Genomic DNA, 26,163 nt, shown 5'->3' with positions numbered 1-26,163 from the left:
TAGTGTGTGTATAAAATGGAATATTATTCAGCCTTAAAAAAGAATGAAATCTTGCCATTTGGGACAACTGGAATGGACAGTGAGGGTATTGCACTAGTGTGATAGTTGTGTTAGTTTTAAAAATCTTTAAATTACATTCCTAATGGGAATTATTATGTAAAATCTAGTAAGATCATGAAATGTATTTTTATACCCAAAATAATCTTAAATAAAACAAACATGTACCTGAATATAATGACGAAGAACATACAGAATTTCTCCATTTTGAGCTTTTTCAGACAATACTGTGTGAAATTTACTAAATGATCTGGTACCCATTTCTGCATAGAGAATAATCACTGGTAAGTTCTCTTTATTTGTAGGAAATTTATGATCCCCTTCAAAAAGATAAGGTCTGGGCCTGAAATGGAGAAAAAAAAACAAAAAAGCAAAAAAAACACACAAACTTTTAAAAGAACTGAAAGTAAAAAGCATATGAGAAATATATTATGACACTTTATAACAGGCGTCCTCAAACTACGGCCCGCGGGCCACATGCGGCCCGCTGAAAACATTTATCCGGCCCGCCGGGTGTTTTTGCTGCCGCTGCCTGTCTGCTTAGCAGCCGACTCGTCCCGGGCCCGCAGTGCGCATGTGTGGAATGTCTGAGGGACAGTGAACTGGCCCCCTCTTTAAAAAGTTTGAGGACCTCTGCTTTATAATTTACTAGAGGCCCGATGCATGAAATTCGTGCAAGAGTAGGCCTTCTTTCCCCTGGCTGCCAGCACTGGCTTCCCTCTGACACCCGGGACCCAGGTTTCTCTCCCGGCACCAGCTTCATCTGGGAGGTCATCCGGTCTAATTAGCATATTATGCTTTTATTATTATAGATAGGAAAATGTATATTTGCACACATATATTATCACAGAAAAAGAATTTAAATTTCCTGTGGCACTTCGTGCACATAACTTCTAAGTCACAGAAAAAAAAGAAATTTGGTTAACCCAAAATTGAATATGAGTATTTTCTTTTCCAACAAGGTTCACTGTCTTTAATCACTAACATATAATAGCAATATAATTTTCAATTAAATAAAATTTGTATTTTCTTCAATTAAGATATAATTTTTATTATTATAGCTTACATTTCATTTTCAACTATTTAAAAAACAAAACAAAAGCACTATATCATACAAAGATTATTAGTACTTAATATAGGGTGGGATAAAAGTAGGTTTACAGTTGTAAGTACTTGAAACAGGGTTGATTCTTGTATTATTAATTATTGTATTATTTTTCACACAAACATATAAGTAATAATTCATTAAATCCTCAAGTGTAATCAAAGAAACATAAAAAAGTGAAAAAGAGCCCTGGCCAGTGTGACTCAGTTGGTTGAGCATTGTCCCCATGTTCTGAAAGGTCACAGGTTTGATTCCCAGTCAGGGCATATGCCCAGGTTGGGAGCTCGATCCCTAGTTGGGATGCATGCAGGAGGCAGCCAATCGATGTTTTCTACCTCACATCAACGTCTGTCTGTCTGTCTGTCTCTCTCCCCCTTTCCCTTCTTCTCTCTCTAAAAAAAGAAAAATTCAATAATATTATATTTTTTAAAAAATTTGAGAAGTGAAAAAGAGCCCTGGCTGGTGTGGCTCAGTTGATTAGTGTGTCGCCCTGATATGCCAAGGTTGCAGGTTTGATTCCCGGTCAGGGCACATGCCCAAGTTGTGGGTTCATTCCCCGGTAGGGTAGCGTATGGTAAGCAACTGATCAATGGTTCTCTCCCAGAACAATGTTTCTCCCTCCCTCTCCCCATTAAAAAATGTTTTTTTAAAAAACATTTAAAAAATTGCTTTTCTCTCTAAAAGCAATAAAAACATGTCCTCAGATTTAAAAAAAAGTGAAAAAGAATCTTAAACTAGATGAAATTATTAAAATCTTTCTCTTGCCCTAGCTGGTTTGGCTCAATGGATAGAGCATTGGCCTGTGGACCAAAGGGTTCCGGGTTCGATTCTGGTCAAGGGCATGTACCTTGGTTGAAGACTCCTCCCCTGCCCAGGCCCTGGTCGAGGCTTGTGCAAGAAGCAGCCAATCGATGTGTTTCTCTCACATCAATGTTTCTCTCTGTCTTTCCCTCTCTCTTCCACTCTCCCTAAAAATCAATTGAAAAATGTCCTCGGGTGAGGATTAACTAATAAACAAACAAACAAACAAACAAAATCTTTCTCATTAATTTCAACTGATAAGTTTGAACTTAAATGAGACAAAGTTAAATGGCTTATCATTAAAATTTTGATTTTTATCTAATCAGTACTGTAGAAGTACATTTAGTAATTTTTTTAAAAAAATTATTGGTTTTAGAGAGAAAGAGGGAGGAAGGGAGATGGGGAGAGAGAGACAGACAGACATTGATTTGTTGTTACACTTAGTTATGCATTTATTGGTTGCTTCTTATATATGCCCTGACCAGGGATCAAACTCACAACCTCAGCCTATCAGGGTGACACTCTAACCAACTGAGATACCTGGCCAGGGCACATTTAGTAATCTATATAGGGTATCTTACATTTTGAAATTAGTACGAAAGAATGTTTTCAAATAATTTACTATTGGTAACTGGAAAGGCTGCTAATAAAACAATGCTAGTAAATCAATCTTGAATATAAAAGAAAAAATTAGTTCATCTACCAACTGTTCACGAATCATTACAGAAAAGTGCCTTCCTATACACATATACACATACCTTCCAAAGTCTGTTTCTATGAATAATTCAGAAACTGCTTGGATATATCACAGGTTAAAAAAAATTAATCTACAGCTATAGAGAATTACTGGGTAAGAGGGAAAATAGTCTTTTTTTAAAAAATGTTTTTATTGATTTTTTTTAGAGAGAGAGAGAGTCAGAAACATTGATGAGAAAGATCAACTGGCTGCCTCCTGCACGCCCCCACTGGGCACTGAGGATCGAGCCCACAACCTGGGCATGTGCCACAACCAGGAATCGAACTGGCTACCTCCTGGTGCACAGGATGCTGTACAACCAACTGAGCCACACTGGTTGGGCAAAAATAGTCATTAAATCTGAAGAGATTACATTTAAAAATATAAATTTTCATTTATTAAATTCACTAAGATTATAAAGGGAATAATACAAATTAGCAGTGGCAAAAATGTTAGAAATGTATTGCCTAAGATTGACAGAAAAAAAGGTATGAATCTAATACTATATATGGCTTCTGTCAGGCTAAGGAATTGATTTCATTCTAATTTACAAGCTAACAAGTTTGCCTTTTATTGTTTCATGGATACCGGGCAAAAAACCTGAGACTTCTAGTTCAGAAACAAAGAGCTTTACTACTCATGGCACACAAGCAGCATGAGTTTGTTTGCATCAGTTCCCTGTGGTCCTTACATTCTATGGGGGTGAAAATGGACCCACAAGAATGCTACACATGTTACTTCCCATAGTCATTTGTATGAAATAGTTGGAAGAAATTAAAAAAAAGTTTTGAATAACATATTTAAAAAAATGTCTATGTAATTGTTTTTATTATTAACTAGAGACCCAATGCACGAAATTCATGCATGGTAGGGTCCCTAAGCCTGGCCTGCGATCAGGGTCAATCTGCAGGGCAATCGGGGGGCGGTCTCTGCTGGCACCTGCCTTGGCTGGCCTGGGGCCTGCAGGCTGGGGGCAGTTCCTGTGTTGAGCATCTGCCCCCTAGTGGTCAGTGTGCCTCATAGCGACTAGTTGTTCCACTGTCATTCTGCCATTTGGTTGATTTGCATATTAGTCTTTTATTATATAGGATTTTCTGTTTCTAAGGTACACTTTCAGTTTATATTTAAAGAGATATAGTCCATATAAATCCATAGGTTCCATATGTTTATTGTTTATATAAAACATACCTATGTTTTATGGCATTCTGGTATAATTTATACTCTAAAGTCAAAAGCTAATTAAGACAAAATACTGAAAGTAGTTATATATTTTAGAAAAGGACTCAGACTCCCAGCCCATATATATTCAGTTTTTCAATATATAGCATATTCTTTAAAATATAATATCTTAGAATATTAAAATTTTGTATTATAAGAAATTTAGGCTATTTTGACCCTCAACTCTTTTCATAAAGCACTTCTTTCACTAAAGGCTTTCATTAATTTACCTTGAAGTAGCCTTCTTCAGCAGCTTTTTAATCTCATTAATTTTACAGGTGTGTTTCTTATGGATAACCACAAATGCATCACAACCATCTGGTGGTGGCTCATCAGCTGCAATCTAAGATTTCAAAGATTATATTTAGCTACAGTAATTCATAATTACAATATGATTTTAAAAACTCACATTACTTTGATTATAATAACTCATCAACTACTATTAAGTTATTGCTCTAATTAAAGTAAGAAATATCTATATGCAGGCAGAATTAAATATTTTAACAAAATCAACTTTATAGTAGAAATATGTGCTTCGAAGTAGTTGGAAAGTTTCATCAAATTAAAATTTTCTATATAGTTCATTTTAATGGTGACTTGTCCTCATAATACCCTTATCCCAAATAACTATAAAATTATATATCAATTATATTATAGTTAATGATAGCAATAATAATATAATCAATAATAAGCTATGGAACCAGATATGATAAGTGTGTAGATCCTTTTGAATGGAAGATAGTCACCCTAAGATAGATTCATGTACACTGTTAGCATGCTTCTTTGTCATAGATAGCTTGGGAATTTTTACATACCTGTTGAAACATCTGAATAGTTGGAGAGTATGCTCTTATAGAGAAAGCAAACTTTAAGAGATTGATATGTAAATTGTCTAAGAATTGTCCAGCTTTCTTCAGGATTAAGTTGTAATAAGAATAACCTGATTCTATAAAAACAATGCAAAAGAAAAGAATGTTAATATTTTTGTATTCAGCACATTGGCACATCTCTCTCACTGTGATGCTAAATTAATATCAAATAATCACATCTTTTTTATTGTTTAAAGTATTACATATGTCTCCTTTTCCCTCTATTAACACCCCCCCAGCCACTCCCACCCCAAGGGCAGGCCCCTACCACCCCAGTGTCTGTGTTCATTGGTTATGCTAATATGCATGCATCCCTTTGGTTGATCTCTAACCCTCCCTTCCCCCGTTCCCTGTCTCTTGTCTCTGGATCTATTCTTGTTCATCAGTTAATCCTATCTTTTAAATGTTTTTTATTGTTGATAATATTATAGATGTCTTCCATTGCCCCCCTCCTTCTGTCCAGCACCTTCTCAACCCCTCAGGTCTTCACAACCATATTGCCCATGTCCATGGGCTATGCATATCTATATCTATCTATCTATCTCCCTCTCTCCCTCTCTCCCTCTCTCCCTCTCTCCCTCTCTCTCTCTCTATATATATATGTTATATATATATATATATGTTATATATGTATATATACACACACACACACATATTGAAGTCCAGCAAACGGAAGATCAGAATGATCAGAACAACCAGAATGACCAGTGGCTATGACGTACATTGTGGCAGCCAACCAGCCTGATCCGGTCCCCAATCGGCCCCCAACACCCGGATCAGGGGTGGGGCCAGCCAGCCAACCAACTGCAGCCCCTCCCCCACTGGGGTGGGGCCAGCCAGCCAACCAACTGCAGCCCCTCCCCCACTGGCCCAGCCCAATGGGCCCCCACTGGGGCGGGCCAGCCGGACCCCACCCGTGCACAAATTCATGTTCCAGGCCTCTAGTAAGTATATAAGTTCTTTGGTTTATCTCTTATCTCTCCACCCCTACATGGAGATAAGTCAGTTTCTTCAATGCCTCTATGCTTTGGATTAATCATATCTTAAGTTTGGTTATGGATAGTGTTAGAGAAAATATCTCTATTTTAGTATGAACTTAATATGAATCTTCCAGTAAAGTCCAATAAATCAATATAAGTCCAGGTGAAAATAAACTTGCCATTGAGTATTATGCTAAGTGATGTCAGCCACACAGAGAAAGACAAGTTTCACATGATCTCACTCATATGTGGGATCTAATCAACAAAATAAACTGATAAACAAAATAGATCCAGAGACACAGAAGCAGACTAATGGAACAGACTGATGAATCTCAGAGGGAATGCAGGGAGAGGTGGGGGTGGGAAGAGATTAATCAAATAACTTATATGCATATATTCATAGCCCATGGACACAGATAATAGTGTGGCAAAGGCATGGGGGGGCAGGTGCAAGGTGGAGGGAGTCAATGTGGGGAAAAAGAGGACATCTGTAATACTTTCAATAATAAAGATGAATTTTTAAAAATCTATTTGGAAGATGCTAGTGTATCAGACCAATTCCAAGAATAACACAAAAAATTAAAGAATATGACTGTTAGTAGATCTTAAATTACATGTATGAATAGATTCAACTGATATTTAGTACACACAACAGTGTAATTAGTGTGTCCAGAACACTGTAGGAGACTGAACTTGAACCAGACCTTAAAGAATAAGAGAAATGTCTTCTTGTCTGAAACAAACTAACTTGATACACTGATTCTCTCTTTTAAACTCACTCCAAAGATTTCAAAGGCAAAAAGGAGAAGGATGAATCCTACAATTTAATTAAAAAACTCTTGGACACTCCTGGGATGATAGAGATCATCTGAATAGGAGAGGGCAGAAGAGAATGGCAGCCTAGAGTTGAAGAGAGCCTGGTGGCACTAATAGGAATAGCAGGAATAATACTATTGATTTTCACCCTTTTCTCTACACTGCCCTGGGTATAATCATCGTCTGCAGTATTGCCATTGTGTCAGAAAACTGCAGTACCGTTCCACTGCCAGCAAGAGGTGGTAAGGTAACAAGAGAGCAGCTCTAGAGTCAAGCTGGTACAGATATGTATAGGTTTGCCCCTGGACACTCCTTTGTCATTTTTTCTCTTCTGAACTCCTTGGCACTGGGTTACCAACTCATGGAAACTTCTCATACAAAAGAGCAGAGTTGGGGTAGATCCAGAGCAGCTACCTATAGGATGTGAAAAGGGAGGACAAAAGGGAATATAGCACAGACACTCTACATCTGAGAAGAGGATGAGAATGCTGACTGGAAGAATATACTTTAGTCAGTGGTTCTCAACCTTCTGGCCCTTTAAATACAGTTCCTCATGTTGTGACCCAACCATAAAATTACTTCCGTTGCTACTTCATAACTGTAATATTGCTACTGTTATGAATTGTAATGTAAATACCTGATATGCAGGATGGTCTTAGGTGACCCCTGTGAAAGGGTCATTCGACCGCCAAAGGGGTCATGACCCACAGGTTGAGAACCGCTGCTTTAGGTAAAGCAAAAGATTGGATTATTTGTTGCTATGTTTATTACTTGTTCAAAAGGTGCTGAACTCTTGATTCTCGGTTCCTCTTCTTCCCACAACCCATTCAGGATGCAGGTGTCTGGCCTTCTATGTTGCCCCATGAGAAATGGAGCTCAGAAAATCAGCACAAATATATGGACACTGGTTACTGATTTTGCTTTGAATAGTAAAGTCTTTTGTCTCTGATCCAGGAGTCTTATGTCTTCTGTCAGCATCCATGAAACTAATCTGTTAGCTTGCAAGTAAGGTAAAACTCAGATCCTTTATACCATTTGACAGATTTGACAACAAAGATGGAATGTTAAGAGACATGGATTTTAGAGGAGAAAAGATCCATCCCATGGGCCAATTAACAGAATTTGAGGGAAATCCTTGTAAACTGATAGTGGACATGTTGACAAAATTGTATGGCCATCAGGAAATAAATGGTCCTCCAATTTGTTGCCTATTAGTGAAATGAAAATAAGGAGGAGGTTACAGGCCAAGAACTAGGCAGCAGATTCAAAGGCATTTGCTCAAATGATGTCTTAGTTGTTAACTCTCCTCCATGCAAGTGGACTTCTTTACCAATTGTTCTGTCAGTTTAAAGTACACACTACTGTGACAACTAGTACAAAGACCTGTCTTGGGTTAGAGAAGGTTCTTCAAACAACAGAGATGCATAGTTACACTGAGTGAGAAAGGAAGGAAATTTGTGAGCACTGTAGTCAGAAGGATTCAAAATCATTAAAACTTTAGATTGCTAGGCAGATGAGGGATGAAGTACAAAACTTAGAATTACAACCACCTTATGATTCAACAACTCCTACAGTCTAACATACCAATCTTAGATCCTTTCTAAGATGACAGTAAAAAGTCTTGGAGTTATTGCAATGGATCCTGGCTGATAAAAAGCATCTACAGCATACTCAGGAGATTTCTCTTGGTAAGTTATGAAGTCTTTCAGCTCTGATCCAGGAGTCTCATGTCTCATAACTTATAACTGTCTGATGCTTGAAACTGTGGGAAGCTAAGTAGGGTAAGTAGAGTAAAAATCTTGGCCTCTTTATAGTTTTTGAGAAAAAGTTCAGAAATGAGATGACTAAAACAGGAAGCTATAAAAATTGTTCTGAAAGAACTGAGGAAAGAACAAGAAAAAATACTAGAAAATAGAGGCTGAATTAGAAGCAACACAAGAGTAATAAGATGTCATAGAAGACAGTAAAAGAAACAGAGAAAAAGGGGAAATGTGAAGAAAAATAAATAGAAATAGAAAAAGAGCAGGAAACAGAAAACTCTCCAGAATTAAAAGGAGTAATGAAACTACATATCTAAGAATAAAGACTCAATGGTCAGCATGCAACATTGTTGGTAAAACTCTAAAGTTAAAAATCTAAAGTACTAGTATATTTATTTACCCTTTGGGACAGCATGGATGGACCTGGAAAATATTATGCTAAGTGAAATAAGCCAATTTGAGAAAGACAAATAGCATACAATCTCACTTATTTGTGGAATCTAATGAACAAAATGAATTGACCAACAAAGTGAGACCTAAAGCACGGAGGCATGGAACATACCTTGATGAGGGGTTGGGGGGACAAGAAGAGATAAACTCAAGAACTTACATACTTATATGCATAGCCCATGGACACGGGCAATAGGGTAGTGAAGACCTGGGGGGATGAGTAGGGGCTGGGAGGAGGGAAGTAAAGGGGGTGGAAATGGGAGATATCTGTAATACTATCAATAATAAAAAATATATTTTTTTAAAAATCTAAAGTATAAAATTCACACCTACACAGTTATGTATGTGAATAGCTCAATGCCATTATTTCCAGGAGTTATTTTTTTTTAAATATATTTTTATTGATTTCAGAGAGGAAGGGAGAGGAAGGGAAAGAGAAACATCAATGATGAGAGAGAATCATTATTCTGCACACTCTACACTGGGGATCGATCCTGCAACTTGGACATGTGCCCTGACTGGGAATTGAACCGTGACCTCCTGGTTCATAGGTCAACGCTCAACCACTGAGCCACTCTGGCTGGACCACTGGATTTATTTATGAGGCATCAACTAGAAAGCAAATTGTATATAATTAAGAAATAACTTCAAAATAAGCCTAGTTAAGATTTACAGAAGACTATGTAAATGTTGTATGCTCTGGCAAAGTAGAACAATGTACCACCAACAAAAATGCAACAAAGGGAAAACAAAGGGGAAAGTAAAGTAAGCTCAGTTATTTCTATAAATATTAACTGGGAATAAAAGGATATCACTGAAGCCAACAAATCAAGTAGTAGAAGCTAACATATACTTAAGAATACAAAGATAGAGACTAAGAATATTTGTGAACAAAATCAGATGGTGGTGAGGGGAACACTAGCTATTTCACTACTACTTGTATGGTACTAAGACAATACCTAAAGAAAGTGCAGGTTAACAACTCAGGGGCTTCACACATCATCCCTCTGGCATGAAATGCAGGAGGGTAGAGGGTGCATGTTTGGCTAACTCCTATTCAGCAAACCTTAGTTTAAGTATATGAAGCCCTATGTTCATAGCAGCGCAATTTACAATAGCTAAGATTTGAAAAGTGCCCATCAGATGAGTAGATAAAAAAGATGTGGTACATCTACACAATGGAATACTATGCAGCTGTAAAGAAGGAACTCTTACCATTTGCAACAGCATGGATGGACCTGGAGAGTATTATGCTAAGCAAACTAAGCCAGTCAGAGAAAGATTATCACATGTTCTCACTCATGTATTAAAATTAATGAACAAAATAAACTGATGAACAAAATAAACGCAGAGACAAAGAACCATGGAACAGACTGATGAATTTCAGAGGGAAGGCGGGAGTGGGGATGGGGGAGAGATTAACAGGGGAACTTATATGCATATATGCATAGCCCATGGACACAGACAATTATGTGGTGAAGGCCTGGGAGGGGCGAGTGCCAGGTGGAGGGGGTCAATGGAAAAAAAATGCAAAAGGGACATCTGTAATACTTTCAGTAATAAAGATTTAAAAAAAAAAAAAAGTCATTTGCTTTGGAAGAGTTTCCCAAGTCTAGATCCTATTACATACTCTGACAGAACTCTACATCAAGCATGTCAAACTCGCGGTCAGCGGGCCCCATGCCTTGGCCTGCCAGCCGCTAGTTTGACATTCTTGCTCTACACTATCTCTGGTTCAAATCTCAAAAGTGTAATTGAAAATTAATTGTATAATTATTTGTTTAATGCTGTTCTTCCCATTAAGCTATAAACTATGAAAACAAATATTTTCTAGACTTTCAATTGTACCTTTTTTACTCCAGCATATAAAACAGGCAGTCAACACATTTCTAGAATTAATATTTAAGAAATGAATAGATCTCTTCATTGTAGGCAATAATACATTGCTAATCCAGTAATTTTATTTTATTAATTTTTACAAGCAAAAGTTCACTCATATGTGAAATCTAATGAACAAAATAAACTAACAAACAGAATAGAAACAAACTCATAGAGAACAGACTGACAACAGTATAACTAGCTAGTTATTAAACAGTAATAGTAATAGTAATAGTAATAGTAATAGTAATAGTAATAGTAATAACAGGAAGAAAGCAAAGAGCATTATAAGCATGGTCTTCACCAGGAGCTGCAACTTCACATTCCCCAGGGAACCACAGGTCCATTCCTTGCAGATCACTGGGGAAAGGGATCAACAAAAGGGAAGATGGGCACATGCACAGTGAAGTCGGGGTAACATAGGGAAAGTGCTTGCCTGTCTAGTCCGGGGAACAAAGCTTATTGGCTAGAAGGGCAGAGCCACTGCAAGCATGCGAAATCCTGAAATGTTAAGTGTTAAGCTCCTAGTTATAACCCCGAGACAAAGAGTTCTCACTCTCTTGTTCCTCCTGATTTGCTCCTGCTTCCTTGCACTCATTTGCTCCATGACCCACGATAGCCTGCCATGTGGCTCTAGAACAGTGGTTCTCAACCTTGGCTGCACATTAGAATCACCTGAGAATCTTTTTAAACTCCTGATTTCTGGGCCTCATCCTCCGGAAATTCTGTTTCTTTGTTACTAATGTTGTGGCCCTACCCCATAGCAAAGAAACAGAATTTCCGGAGGATGAGGCCCAGAAATCAGGATTTTAAAAAGATTCCCAGGTGATTCTAATGTGCATCCAAGGTTGAGAACCACTGGTCTAGAAGCACATGCAATGGACTGCAGCTGGGAACACAAGCTACGCTAGCCAGATGCTGGATTGGACTGTGCTTTAATATGGAGCAACGGCTCTGGGCAATGGCTTTTTTTTTTTTAATATATTTTTTATTGATTAAGATATTACATATGTGTCCTTGTCCCCACGTTACCCTCTATCCCCCCACACCCCCCCGCTCATGCCCTCACCCCCCCGTTGTCCATGTCCATTGATTAGGCCTTTGGTTGATCTTTCCCCCTTACCCCCACCCTCCCCTACCTTCCCTCCAAGTCCCGACAGTCCAATCAATGCCTCTCCGTCTCTGGATCAGTCCTTGTTCATCAGCTTCTGTTGTTCATTATATTCCACAAATGAGTGAGATCATGTGGTATTTATCCGCTCTCCAGTTCCATCCATGCTGTGGCAAATGGTAAGAGTTCCTTTTTCTTCTTCCTCTTCTTAAAGAATACCTTTCAGCATTTCATATAATGCTGGTTTGGTGGTGATGAACTCCTTTAGCTTTTTCTTATCCGTGAAGCTCTTTATCTGACCTTCTATTCTGAATGATAGCTTTGCTGGATAAAGTAATCTTGGTTGCAGGTTCTTGCTATTCATCACTTTGAATATTTCTTGCCAGTCTCTTCTGGCCTGCATGGTTTCTGTTGAGAAATCAGCTGACAGTCGTATGGGTACTCCCTTGTAGGTAACTGACTGTCTTTCTCTTGCTGCTTTTAAGATTCTCTCTTTATCTTTTGCTCTTGGCATTTTAATTATGATGTGTCTTGGTGTGGTCCTCTTTGGATTCCTTTTGTTTGGGGTTCTCTGCGCTTCCTGGACTTGTAAGTCTATTTCTTTCACCAGGTAGGGGAAGTTTTCTGTCATTATTTCTTCAAAAAGGTTTTCAATATCTTGCCCTCTCTCTCCTTCTGGTACCCCTATAATTCTGATGTTGGTACGCTTGAAGTTGTCCCAGAGGTTCCTTACACTATCTTCATATTTTTGGAATCTCTTTTCTTTTTTCTTTTTCGGTTGGGTATTTTTTGTTTCTTTGTATTTCAAATCTTTGACTTGATTCTTGGGATCCTCTTTTCTGCTGCTGGATCTCTGTAAATTATTCTTTATTTCAGTCAGTGTATGCTTAATTTCTAGTTGGTCCTTTTTCATGTCCTCCATGGTCTCACTAGACTTATTGAGGGATTCATTAAATTTATCGGCGGTTTCCATAAAATTCTTGAAAAACCTTATAAACGTGGCCTTGAACTCTATATCCAATCGTTTGCTTTCCTCCATTTCTGCCATTTGTGACCTGTTTCTTTGTCTCCGCATTTTGGCAGCTTCCCTGTGTTGATAGAGTGGCCCTGTGCGCCAGGTGTCCTGTAGGGCCCAGTAGCTCAGCCTCCCCAGTTACCTGGGGTGGACACTCTTGGTGCACTCTTGGTGCCTTGGTTGTTGTAGAATCACTGGGAGGAATTGACCTCCAGGCCAATTGGCTGTGAGAATCAGCTGTGTCTAAAGTGGGAGAACTTCTGTGCTGAAGACACCCTTCTGGGGCAAGACTTGCTTCAGTGGGGCTTTGGTGCTCACTGAGTCTGCTCCCTGAGTGTGTCCCTTATGGATCTGAGGAGTTGCAGTCTGGATGGTCCCCCTCTGACCACTGGGTACAGTGGCTCCTGGATCTAAGGAGGTGCTAATTCAGCCTCTGCCTGAGGCCACACAGCAGGAGCCACGAAGAGGCTCAGCTGTGAAGCAATGCAAGCCGCTGCGGGGCCTTGGGCCTTCTCTTGGAAGTTCCGGATCTGCCTGGCTCGGCTGCAGTTAGGTACATTCACATGCAAAAGCCTCTGCCGCAGCCTGGGTGGGGCGGGGTCTCAGGGAATCTAAGGGCAGATCAAGGAGCTATGGCTGATTCTCCGCCCGGAGTCGCGGGTCTCAGTGACCCGCTAATTGCTGCAAGCACCTCTGAGGGAAAGCCGCACTCAAGTTCGCCCGCTGCCGGACAGACCAGCTTCTCCCCGTATGAGTCCTGGGTCCCCAGAGACTTCCCGGAACCGGAGTTCAGAGCAGTCGGGAGCTTGTGATTCAAAAAGACAGCCGCGTCCTCAGGTGCCACCCCCTTTCCTCGCGCGCGTGAGCCGCCGTACCTCTGCACTTCACCTCCGCAGCGCCTCTGGCTCTCAGCGTGCTTTTCTTTCCTTCTAGCTGTAGAATTTACACTCAGTCAGCCTTTCTGTTGTTCTGGATGATGTTTGCTCTGTCCTTTGCGGTAATTTTCAATTGCTGTGTGAGGCGACGATTTCCCGGTGTTTACCTATGCCGCCATCTTAGTTTCTCCTGGGCAATGGCTTTAATATTAGCTCTGCTAAAGACACAGCAGGACTTCTTCCATGGCGAAATGGAGACGGGAACTCCGGAGGGAAACCCTCTTAATGTTACATCATCAATAGAGCTTTCTCCACCATACCTCATCCTCCCGTGGGGGCCTCATGAAATTCTTATTCCCTTGGCATCCCAAGAGCTCACCAGTAACAGGTAGGGACACAGAGGACACACCACAGATAACAAGAGGGAAGGGGGGTTCATGGCTGGGAGAAAAAGGTTAAGGGATTAAGCAAAAATAAAAACAAAAACCCAAATCCTCATAAACAAAGACAACAATGTGGTGATTACCAAAGGGAAAAGGGGTTAGGGGGAGGTATAAGAGGGTACAGGGGATAAAAATGGAGATGGAAGGAGACTTGACTTGGGGTGGTGAATACATAATATAATATACAGATGATGTATTATAGAACTGTACAACCTATATAATTTATTAACCAATATAATTTATTAACCTATATAATTTATTAACCTATATAATTTATTAACCTATATAATTTATTAACCAATGTCACCCCGATAAATTCAATTTAAAAAACTTATATTTAGAAAGTCACAGAGGTAGAAGAAGTGAGCCATAGACGAAATGGGCTCAGGAAACAAGTTACAGAGGCCAAAAAGGACCCTCTGAGCTCAGAAGAAAGGGAAGTCAAGGAAAACATGCCTGGGGAAGAGGAAGAGACTCAGGAATGCCAGGTGTGTACTGAAAATATTGGGGGAATACTTTGAAAAGTATATGACTGTTTAATGACTGTACTGTACACCTGAAACTAATATAAAATACTGATTGTAAACTGTACTTGAAAATTAAAAATTGAAATGATCTTTACAAAGACATAATAGCTATAGAACCAACAAGAAAATAGCCAAAATTAATGAATAATATAACTTAAATAAGACTACATCAGTCAAAAGGGTTTTAGTCACCCATGAAAACAGAGAAGAGTCAACAAAAATAAATGTAAGTAGTGCCGGAAAACAGACATCAAATTCTGTCAAGGTCACTGGTAAGGTTGTCTCTAATATAGTGATAGATGTCGGACTCAGCTGTTTAGAAAAAATAAACACTAATTTAGGCTTGACTTACAAGTTCATCCCAATCAAGAGATGGATGCATTGGACTATTTCAGCTGTTGTTTTAAAATAACTAAATCCTTGCTCACCAACAAACCTGTTAATAATTTTACCCTTTCAATAGCCTTCCTTTACCCACAACTTCACCTTTTACCTGAATTTGGCCAATTGGCAATACACATACATCACACTCATCTTAAAAAAAAAAAAAAAAAAGCAGCAGCCTCACAGTCAACTTCTGATTCATCTTATTCACTTCATACTTGATCTTGAAAGATTGAACAATACTTATTTCTACATACTCACCTCTACTCATTCCTCAATTTACTGTAGTTTTTTTTTATTTTAAACAATATATTTTTACTGATTTCAGAGAGGAAGGGAGAGGACAAGATATAGAAACATCAATGATGAGAAAGAATCATTGATTGGCTGCCTCCTGCATGCCCCCAACTGGGGATGGAGCCTGCAACTTTGGGGCATGTGCCCTGACCAGGAATTGAACAGTGACCACCAGGTTCATAGATCAATGCTCAACCACTGAAGCACACTGGCTGGGCAACCTACTATAGCTTTGATTATTATAACAGTGAAATTGCTCTCACCAACGTCACCAAAATTTTTCTGTTGTTAAAGCTTAATATTCATATTACTTGATCTGTCTATAGCATTTGATAACATCTATCATTTACCATCTAATATTCTCTTGGCTTTCATGACATACATTTTCTAAGTTTTCACCTACTCCCATGGGTATTCCTTAGACCAGTGGTTCTCAACCTTCCTAATGCCGCGACCCTTTAATACAGTTCCTCATGTTGAGGTGACCCCCAACCATAAAATTATTTTCATTGCTACTTCATAACTGTAATTTTGCTACTGTTATGAATCATAATGTAAATATCTGATATGCAGGATGTATTTGCATTGTTATCAATTGAACATAATTAAAGCATAGTGATTAATCACAAAAACAATATGTAATTATATATGTGTTTTCTGATGGTCTTAAGCGACCCCTGTGAAAGGGTTATTCGACCCCCAAAGGGTTCGGCACCCACAGATTGAGAACCGCTGCCTTAGACTCTATTGGGTGTTCGTCCTCTGGTTCAACATTGGTGTTATTCAGGGTTCTGCCCTGGGGACATATTTTTTCTCATTCTATACCTTCTCTCTATAACTTCAATTACTCTCTTGATATTGATAACTCCCACATTCTACACTTTAGCCTAGTTTTTTTTTTCTAATTTTTTTTTTAGCTAAAGTAGACTAAATTGTTTACTCATATATCAGCTTACTGGATATTTTCACTTGGATATTCCACAGGCATTTCAAATGTAATACATCCAAACTGGAATCATCGTCTTATCCCAAACCTGATTCTCAGTTACAAGTAACTGAGTAAGGAATATCATAACAAAATAGTATCATAAAAATCTTTTCCATTAAAATATAAAAGCAACTTTAGTGTAGACACTATTAAAATATTCAAGGACTTTGAGAATGAGAACCTTATATGCTGAACACATGAAGAAATAAAAATAAATAAGGACTTTGGAGTCAAGTAAACCTTCACTGACATTCCCAACTCACCATACAAAACTACATAGGTTAGCTAACTGATGCCACTTTAATCTTCAGGCATAAATATAAAACTCTGTGGTAGAACTATGTGAAATGTTTTTAAAAACAGGCAAGTCAATGATTAAAAAGTCTTAATTTACTGGCACATAATGTAAAGTGTTCTCATTAAATGGCATGAAACTACTACACCTACACTCAAAGTGTTAAAATGTTCAGTATTTATAACTTGTTTAATCAAGGAGATTATCAGAATTATTCTTCAGTAAAGAGTATTTAGAGGGTCTCATGAAGATTCAACAACCTAAAAAATTACAAGTAATCAAGGATTTGAAATATTTCATCTAGAATAACATCTTGAAGACAAATCTGGTAAAACCTGATAGTTGTTAACATACTTCATTCCTCATATATACCATTCTTTCCCACACCTAACAACGTCGAAATAATGCAACATACCTATTTCACTCTCACCATTATAAATAAGCTCAAGAGTCATATTTTCAGTGTAATTCTTATTTAATACAATTCATTTTAAGTTCAACCCTCACATATACATGCCTCCTACAATATAAGCTGGAAGTAGAACTTAGGTATTCCTGAGCTTGTATGCCAACTTTTTTTTTTAACTATATTTTATTGATTTTTTACAGAGAGGAAGGGAGAGGGATAGAGAGTTAGAAACATCGATGAGAGAGAAACATCGATCAGCTGCCTCCTGCACACTCCCCACTGGGGATGTGCCCGCAACCAAGGTACATGCCCTTGACCGGAATCGAACCCGGGACCCTTGAGTCCCCAGGCTGATGCTCTATCCACTGAGCCAAATGGGCTAGGGCTGTATGCCAACTTTTCAATGATCTGCCACCAGATTGTCCAGGTATTTCGTTTCATTTAGCTATAAAATATGCTGATATATCTAAGCAACTTGAAATAATAGTTCAATATTTACAAGAATAATTTTCAAGATCGCTTCTTTAATGAAAAATGGTGCTGAATAAGGCATAAAGTATGCAGTGAGAACAATAGATTTGGGATAGATATACTGTGAATTTTAAATGAGTGTCTGGAAGTGGTGTTAGATTTTTTAACTATCATGAAAACTTGTCATATTATTTTAGCCTTTTTTTTACCTCAATTCGCAAAACTAAAATTACCAGAACAAATACGAAGTCAACAATTTCCCAATCATTTGAAAATAGACTTCTAAGTGGTCACAGTTCCTCTGTGCATTCCACTCCTGCCACTTTTCTCCCTTCTTCACCACCAGGCTAAATCGTATCACCCAAATTCAATTCCTGCATTCACCATTGGAAAGGCTGTCCGGGTGTCTCAGAAATATTGACTAGGTACCTTTTTTTATACATTTATCATGTATCCCTCCCAAAGCTCTTACCACCTCATAGAATCCTTAGCTGTTTTGCTGTCTTCAGCATTGTATTATGGCGGTTCAAATAACATGTCACATTTATTCATCTTTATATTCCCTGTATCTAAAGCAATACCTAGCTTCTCTTGACTCAAATGATTATTAAATAATGAACTGAAGTAAACGTTTTTTGAGAGTGCAAATTACTTGTTTTTGGAAAGATTTCAGTTTAAGATATCATCAAAGGCATGTCTGCTCTATTTTTGAAACCTAGCTCATGAAATCATAAAATTGTTGAACTTCACCATCACATGAGCCAAATAGTCTCCAGTAAATGAACACTTAACACATTTTAAACTGTTCTTTACCTTACATTTATTCAGGAATAAAATAATAAACTATTTAATTACTGTAGTAAGATGCTTTCTCTAAGTCTAAAAGGCTAAAGAATTCCCTCCTGAGTGATTCCATGTTAATATCATTATATTCTTTGTAGAGACAGGAAAATAACCATCTTTATACTAATAAGTAACCTTTTAGCCTCTGCTGCTAAAACCTAAATTCAGTTTATTAAATCTACTGACCTTCCCTAAGAAACACATTAATAAACACTTGTTCATTCTAAAGATACAAGTATATATAAATAGATATATAATCTCATATATATTTAAAAAGTAGAAATGCCTAACTCCATTTTCTAGACAGTGAAATGAAAGCATACTAGTTCCCTGATTTTTGATGGTAAGTATTGAAAATCTCTTGAAAAGTTTGAGTATTTTGGCAAAAAAAAAATCAATATTACTATATGCAAAACTAATACTATTTCAAATAAATCTACATAAAAAGCGAAACAACTAAAAAACTTGTTTCTTCTTGATTATAATGAATTATGCAAACATTGCTAATTATATGATATTTTTTTAAATCCTCACCTGAGGATTTTTTTAATTGGTTTTTAGAGAAAGAGAGAGAAGAAGGGAGGAAGGGGGAAAGGGAGGGAGGGAGAGAGAGAGACATCGATGTGTGAGAGAAACATCGATCAGTTGCTCTTGTACATGCCCAACTGGGGATCGAACCCTAAACCTAAGATGTGCCCTGATCAGAAACTGAACCTACAACCTTTTGGTATATAGGATAATGCTCTAACCAACTGATCTATCTGGCCAGGGCTGAGCTTTCTTATATTAAAGAATTAAAGGTTTATATTTTTGGAAATGGATGCTTAAAACAGTTTTCATTAAAACATCTTTCAAACTTAATATTCAGATTTATTAATCCCATTAAGCATTTACACTTAACCTTTATCATTAAATATATCCAAAGTGTGCACATAAGTACAAATCTTACCAGATAAAACATGCACATGACATACCTCTTTGCTTATAAATTGCTAATTCTTTTACGGTCTCCAAAAACTGCCAAAATTTTTCATTACTTTCTTCTGCCATAAATTCACTGTTAAAAAATAAAAGTAATCAGTTAATAAATGAAAATAAAAAAGTAGTTTAGATACTACAAACTATACTTTACAACCAAATTATAACTTATGGTAAAAACAAACAAACAAAATAAACAAAATTAATGTCAAGTTGCTGATTTCTATTTATCATAATGCAGAAAGAGAGCAAATTGATGATTCTTACCTGAGATATCATTCTCAACTACAGGTACACACTCATGACCAGAACAGACTGAATAAAAAATTATTTTTGGTTTTTCCTCATTATTAGCTACAACTAAAATATGGATTATTTATTTTGTTTCTCCATGTGAAATAGTACTAAGAAGTATAATTTTAAAGTAATGAAAAAAGTATTTTTTTAAAAAAAAAGAAAAAAAAATTGCCCGTTTTGCACAAAAACTGGTTTTATGAACACTTTTAAAATCATGTATAATTTTTAATTAGCTACTTATTTCTGCAGACAATTTTTTATTATTTAAAACAGATAATATCTTCATAAAAAATTAATACGAAGTTGATGTATTGCATTGGGTATTCGGCCTTGAAGCCTAAAGAAACTTCCATTTTTATACAGACGGTAGGTTAAAAAAAAAAAGGCCAAAGCCAATAAAACCTTTTGGAAATAATGAAATAAGTGAAAGGCTATTCACTCCTATTTAGAACAAAGCACAAAAAACCTGAAACAAATAGATTTAACTATTTAAACTAGAAAGGAAACAGTCACCAAACAGATGGTAAAGATTCTTTGTTAGTAGTCCCCCCTCCCTCCCTCCCTCCCTCTCTCTCTCTCTCTCTCCCTCCCTCCTCCCTCCTCTCTCTCTCTCTCTCTCTCTCTCTCTCTCTCTCTCTCTCTCTCTCTCTCTCTCCGCCCCACCTTAGTAAACTTAAACTAGCATGTAATATAAATGGAAAGTATTTAAGGCATCAAACACATGCAGAGGAACTAATTCTTGTGAATCTGAGATGGTCACTAAATGGAGAAAAGGAGGTCGATAAAATTGATTAATCCATCAACATAAACATGGCAAGCATATAAAATTCTTTTTCATTTTATATATTTACTAGAGGCCCGGTGCACAAAAATTTGTGCACTTGGGTGGGTCCCTCAGCCCGGCCTGTGCCCTCTAGCAATCTGGGGTCCGTTGGGGGCCCCTTCCCCTGGCTGCTGGCACCAGTTTTCCTCCGGCGCCTGGAACCCAGGCCTTTGCTCTTTGCCAGGAGGGGCCCGCGCAGTGGGCAAGGGGCTTAGCTCTTTTAAAAATACTTCTGAATGTTTGGTAAATAACCCTGTAGGAATCTACTTTCTGAAACATGCTGGCTGTTAAGGGCTGATTTGGGTAATCAACAAAATGTATGTTAAAATCCTAATCCCCAGAACCTCAGAATGTACCTATATATAGAGATAAGATCTTTAAAGAGGGGATTACATTAAATTGAGGCAGTTCCAGTGGGACCCTTAGCCCATCTCACTGAAGTCCTTATCAGAAGAGGAATGTTGGGGTCCTGCCCCAGCAGGTCCAGGGGTTCCCAAAGGTGTGGACGGAGTTGGCGAAGAAGGAATGATCCAGAGGCAGCGTTCAGGTGATCATCATAGCCAGGTTCTCTTTTTATTGTCCTGTTGCATCTATATTTATACTATTTGATCCTATAAGCATGCCTCTGTAAGCTTTTTTTTGCCAAGGAGAGCATGGGGTCCGTTTATTGGGGGGTCAGTCAAAGGGGGAGCTGGCTAGGGTGGGGTAGGGCAGCTACTTGTCTGGCCCCCAAGAAACCCAACTTGAGTCCAGAGCCTCAACCGCTTTGAAGCCAAAGTCTTCCTCCACCTTTATCTGCATGGGGGGCCAGCTCCGGAGTCAGCGGGACTCCTGCCCGGTGCCCTTCCTATGGCACTCGCCCCCTCTTCCAACCGCTGGCCCCTCGCCAGGGGCCGGGCTGCTGGCTTCTGTGGGCACTGGCGTCCTCCTGGGCGGGGACAGCCCCTTTCTCAGGAGGCTCGTTCTCAGCGTTGCCTGGGGTGGGGGCGTCTGTGCCCTGGCTGCCCTCCTCCTCCAGTAAGATGGTGAACTGGCTGGCCCGGTAGTTGTCGCTGTAGGAGTCCAGCACCTTCATGAGGAACCTCCGCTCCTGCTGGAGTCTCCGTGTTATCCTCTATATCTGACGGAGCCTGTTCAGGACCCGCTCCTTTGCCTGCTCGATCTCCCTGCAGCGCCGATGCAGCGCCTGGTACTTCCTGCGATTGAGTTCCCGTTGGCGCCGCCATTGCCAGCCTCAGGCTGCCTCTTCCTCTTGCCCAGACCCCCAGACACGAACTCCACTTCGGTCTCAAGCTCGCTCTCCAGGATGTGACCACTGAACAGCGGAGGCAGCGCCAGCTCCTAGCCGGAAGGTGCTGAGTGTTATGCCCAGATTTCAAGATCCCCCAAGACAGACCACCAGGGAGCCGAGTCTGATGCAAAAGCATAGAGTCATTTATTCAAGCCCGGGACTTGGTCCCCCCCATGCCTCCATTACTGGATGCAAGAGAGAGCCCCAAGTCCCAAGGGAACAAAGAATTTATAGGGCTTGGGGTCAGGGGGTGGGGGCACACTCTGACCACTGATTTGGCCGATTCCGGTTGGTTGAGTGAGGGCCGGGGGCTAGTGACGCAAGGGCAGGGTGCATCTAGGGTCTGGTTACACAAAGACAGGGGGGTGGCTAGCATACTCTTGGCCTTGGGCTAGTTTCCCCCGCTTTCCCATTGGCCGAGATAAGGGCAAGCTGAGTAACTGATACATTCTGTGTCTTTTTCTTGGAAGAGGGGATAAGGACACAGCTATCAGTCCTGTTCTGTTCTTTCATTTCCCCCTTGTCTTGGAACTTCCGGCTCAATCATGAGACAGACTGAACTATCAACTGAACTACTTTTATATACTTCTTGACAAATTGGATTAGTCTGTTAATAATGCAAGGGCCGAAAGTCAACAGCATCAGGAGGATTATAAGGGGTCCGCCGAGGTCCACTGTCTTCTTGAGGGTGATCTGCAGCGGGTGTGTCTAGTCAGAGGTCACCTTCCAGTCAGGCTCCCTGCTGTCCTGGGCACAGAAGGAGCTGGGCTTGTGACCTGGCAGAGACAAACTATAACAAATGGTCCAGTGGAAGGGAAAGAAAACATTTCAGTTTTAATAACCTCCATTGAAATAGAGTTTTTCTTCTTAAAAATTCCTCTATGGCTATCAAAAAGCCAAATCAAGGTTAATTTATCTACTGCATTTAATTTGGCCTGATGTTTGCATAAACACAACAAGAATGGTAACTGACTACCTTTGCTGGAATTTCATGATTGAATCTTAATGTGCCCGATAGGGCCAGGAAGCCAAGCCATCTAGCTGCCATCAGGCCTGCCTGCAGTATCTGCTGCGTTAGGTGAATCCCTCACCTGTAGCAACTCCACCTGAGCCCATGCTCTAGGCTTTAAGGCCCATCTCAGTAGCCCTCCTACTCGTTGTGGTCCAGAGTGTGTGGGGGTTCCGCAGGGACGCAGAGGCGTCCTTATTGCTCCCCTTCTACTCTTACCACCCGCCAGTGATGGTAGGGCATGGGCCTGACGCTCCAGTGCCAGCCATCTTCAGGGCTCCCAAGCAGGATACCAGGCTTTCTCTGTGGCACTCTTATTGGCTTCAAGTCTTCAGAGCTCAGACAGGTTTTTTTAAAACATGATACTCCAGTCAAAGTTTCCGGTTAATAAAATCACTACTGAAAACTGGTCTTATTGATTTCATGCAAAGAAATGTATTGCCATGACTTATTAAGCATTGCCAGATTTCAGAGGAATTATATAAGGAGAAAAACATACTGATCTGCTCTAAGATCTTCTGATTTTTCTTGTCCGTCCTTTAAAAATGCATAACTATGTCTCAGACCTTCCATTCTAAATAGGCCTTTCCCAGCTCTCTACAGCCGAGGTTTGTACCACCCCTGACATGGGCATGGTCATGGTCATGCAGGCCTGCAAGACAGTACACAGGCTGCCAACTGTCAGCTGTTTCTCAATAGAGACCAAAACCTGATGGGTATTCTTCTTTGTCCAGTTGGGCATCTGCCCTCTTGGCAGCCAGACACCCTTTACTTTTGAGGTTAATTCCATATAGTCCCCTTCCAGGACAGCTAACACATAGCTATAACAATGTCCCTCAGTATGGGAGACTGGACACTTGCCAGTTATTCCCAAAAACTACCAAGGACTGTAGACCATCACCGGTTCACAGCTACAGCTACATTTAAACCTGTAAGAGAATTGAAGGTTAATACAATATATTAATACAATGAAACATAATATTGGCACCATGGCCGCTTCAGGCAGCTAAATTCTCCGCATTTAAACATGAGATATGGCAGAGCTATATAAACATTTTAGGGAGGTGACTAAAGTCCACTCTTTGACCTTTCTATATAAGGTAAAATTGTCCTTGTCTTTCTGAAGCCATGTTTATGAAGATGCAGGCATCATCTGAGTCTATTATACAATTTTCTGCAGGTATAGTCCTTTTCAAGTTGGGGTGAGTCCTGGGGTTGTGAACTTCTTTACCCACATTGAGTCCCCAGGCTGGAAAGGATGTACAGAGTCCGAGGTGGCACTGGCAGGGCATCTCGAACAAGCTTATGGGTGGCTTGTAATTTCTGTAAGAGATCACGTCCAAGTAAGGGGTGCAGGCATCCTGGCATGACTAGAAATGAATGAGTTACCATGTTCTTTCTGAGGTCCACAGTCCTCTTTGATGTCCAAGGAAAAAGGCAGTTTGTCTGGTGGCTCTTAGAACTTGTGTCTTCTTAGATGTTACTGGTCCCATTGGCTCTGTCAAGACTGAATAGGCTGCTCCAGAATACACCAGAAAATTAACCGGGGGTTCTATTTATCTACAAATATTTATACCTAAGTAGACATATAAACATCAAATAAACATCCATATTTACATCTTTTCAGTGAACAAGTACTTTTACAGTCTTGGGAATTTTGGCAAATAACAGGAACACTGCCTGATGGGGGCCTGACAAGAACAGATGTGGGGGCCTTTGGTTGGGGGGTATAAAGTCTCCATTCTTTCTCTCTCGGCTCTGCTAAGGACAGGATCATTGGAGAGGTCTCTTCACCTAGGCAAGGCTGTGCTGAGCCATCTGGGGCAAAAGTGGTTTCTGCTTCCATTAGAGGGACCAGGTCAACTGGTAAATATAGGAATTCATGAACCACCTGATGGCCACCTGACATCGGCGGGGGCGGCAGAACTGTCTGCAGCTGTGGTACCGTACCAGTAGCTCCAATAATGGTGACTTCCTGTCCTGAGAGGGGAGCTACCTTCTGAGTAACTACCAAGTGCTCTGCCTCTGTATCAATCATAAAGTTCACAGTCTGGCCCCCGATCTTCATTTTGACCATCGTCTCATGGGGGCCCAGTTGGAAAAAACCCAGTCTGTCCTAGTCAGAGTCAGCTGTTGCCAGTCCGAGGAGGTCTGTCTCAGGCAGCTCTGGCCAATAGCTGCTGGGTGGTTTGGATGGCCTTGCCAGCTTCTTCTTCTGGCCTGCTACTAAACTTTACTCTGTCCCTTCTTACACACGCAGAACTGGACCCAAGGCAGCGAGGTTTGAGCAATTTTAAAATTCCTTAACATATATTTTATCATTCATGTTGCAGGGAGGGACCGGGTTGGCTCCTCCTGAATAAAAGAACTAATCAAAATAAGGCTTATTTTCTAACTTCATTTGTCCCTGGGTGTGGACAACAAATGACACTAATCAGATTGACATAAACAATTTAACCTTTGTTTAGGGAGGCAAATGCAAAGCATTTACTCCCAAGTGTCACTGGTTTATGGAAGACAGGATTTCTGCTCAGTTTCCCTATTTTACTTGTCCCAGATTACTGGTCTATCATGCATTCAATTTTTTTAAAACGTATTCTGGCACAGGAGAGAGTTGTTTTGCTGTACATAGGTAGTTTAACCCCTATATAACTGGGCTTGGACCTCTGCCCAGCAAACTGCAGTCTATAAGTTCAATATGCAGCCTGCGGTTTTTCTAACCCAACGAGGTTTCAGCCAGTCTCTGAGTCAGACTCCTCCTCTCTTGGAGAATTTCAAAGTCCTGATGGCTTCCAGGTCCAGGGAGAGTGCCTTTTTGTTAACCCTTAGGGCCCTGCTTTTTGCCTTTTTACCAGTTTCCTTCGTGGCAGAGCAGCAACCAGGCCTCTTTCAAGGGAGTGCACTAGAAGGGGATATCAGCCCCTCCTGTGAGCCAGCTGCTCCGCCTAGGGTCTCCCAGGGGCTTGGCCAGAGCGTCCCCCAGCAAATCCCGGAAGCCACTGCCCTTTTGCAGTGGTATGGACTCAAGCAGGGGGTTCACTGGATGTAGCTGGCAGTGAAGCGATCGCTGGCTTCTGCCTGCAGCTGCTCGCACCCACAAGCCCTGCCCCGCAGCACTCCTGCAGCACGCGCTGCTGCACCATCAGCTCCAGCACTTCGGCGTTCTCCAGCTTAGCCTGTACCTGGGCTGGTGGGGGCGCCAGGTGTGGGAGGGAGGTGAGGCCAGGCTATGCCCTGACCCCCGTCCGCTCACTCAGCATCCCCTGGACACCGCCCGCCAGCCTCACCTCCGTGCCCGCCAGCAGCTGCCGCAGCTCCTGTAGGCTCTCGTTGATCCGTGCACCGCTTCTTCTCCACCAGGGGCTTCCCAGCCTTGCGGGCAGCTCAGGCATTCAGCCCCCCTTCTTAGACCTGGCTCTCAGGGGCTGAGTCTGCCT

General features: G+C 40.3%; 1 protein-coding gene across 1 annotated transcript in view; it reads right to left on the bottom strand.

Annotated features, from left to right (window-relative positions):
- The window catches only part of UGGT2 (UDP-glucose glycoprotein glucosyltransferase 2), a 200,588-nt gene that overhangs the window by 164,737 nt on the left and 9,688 nt on the right, over positions 1–26,163 (bottom strand). Inside the window, exons 2-5 of the mRNA XM_036299573.1 lie at positions 19,303–19,385; positions 4,733–4,863; positions 4,148–4,260; positions 226–400 (exon numbers count right to left, since the gene is read on the bottom strand). Of these exons, the coding sequence (XP_036155466.1) occupies positions 226–400; positions 4,148–4,260; positions 4,733–4,863; positions 19,303–19,385 (502 nt within the window). The remainder of the gene's footprint in view (positions 1–225; positions 401–4,147; positions 4,261–4,732; positions 4,864–19,302; positions 19,386–26,163) is intronic.

This window comes from Myotis myotis, unplaced genomic scaffold (assembly GCF_014108235.1).
Source record: "Myotis myotis isolate mMyoMyo1 unplaced genomic scaffold, mMyoMyo1.p scaffold_m19_p_3, whole genome shotgun sequence".
Taxonomy (NCBI): domain Eukaryota; kingdom Metazoa; phylum Chordata; class Mammalia; order Chiroptera; family Vespertilionidae; genus Myotis; species Myotis myotis.
This window is presented reverse-complemented; position numbering and strand designations above follow the sequence as displayed.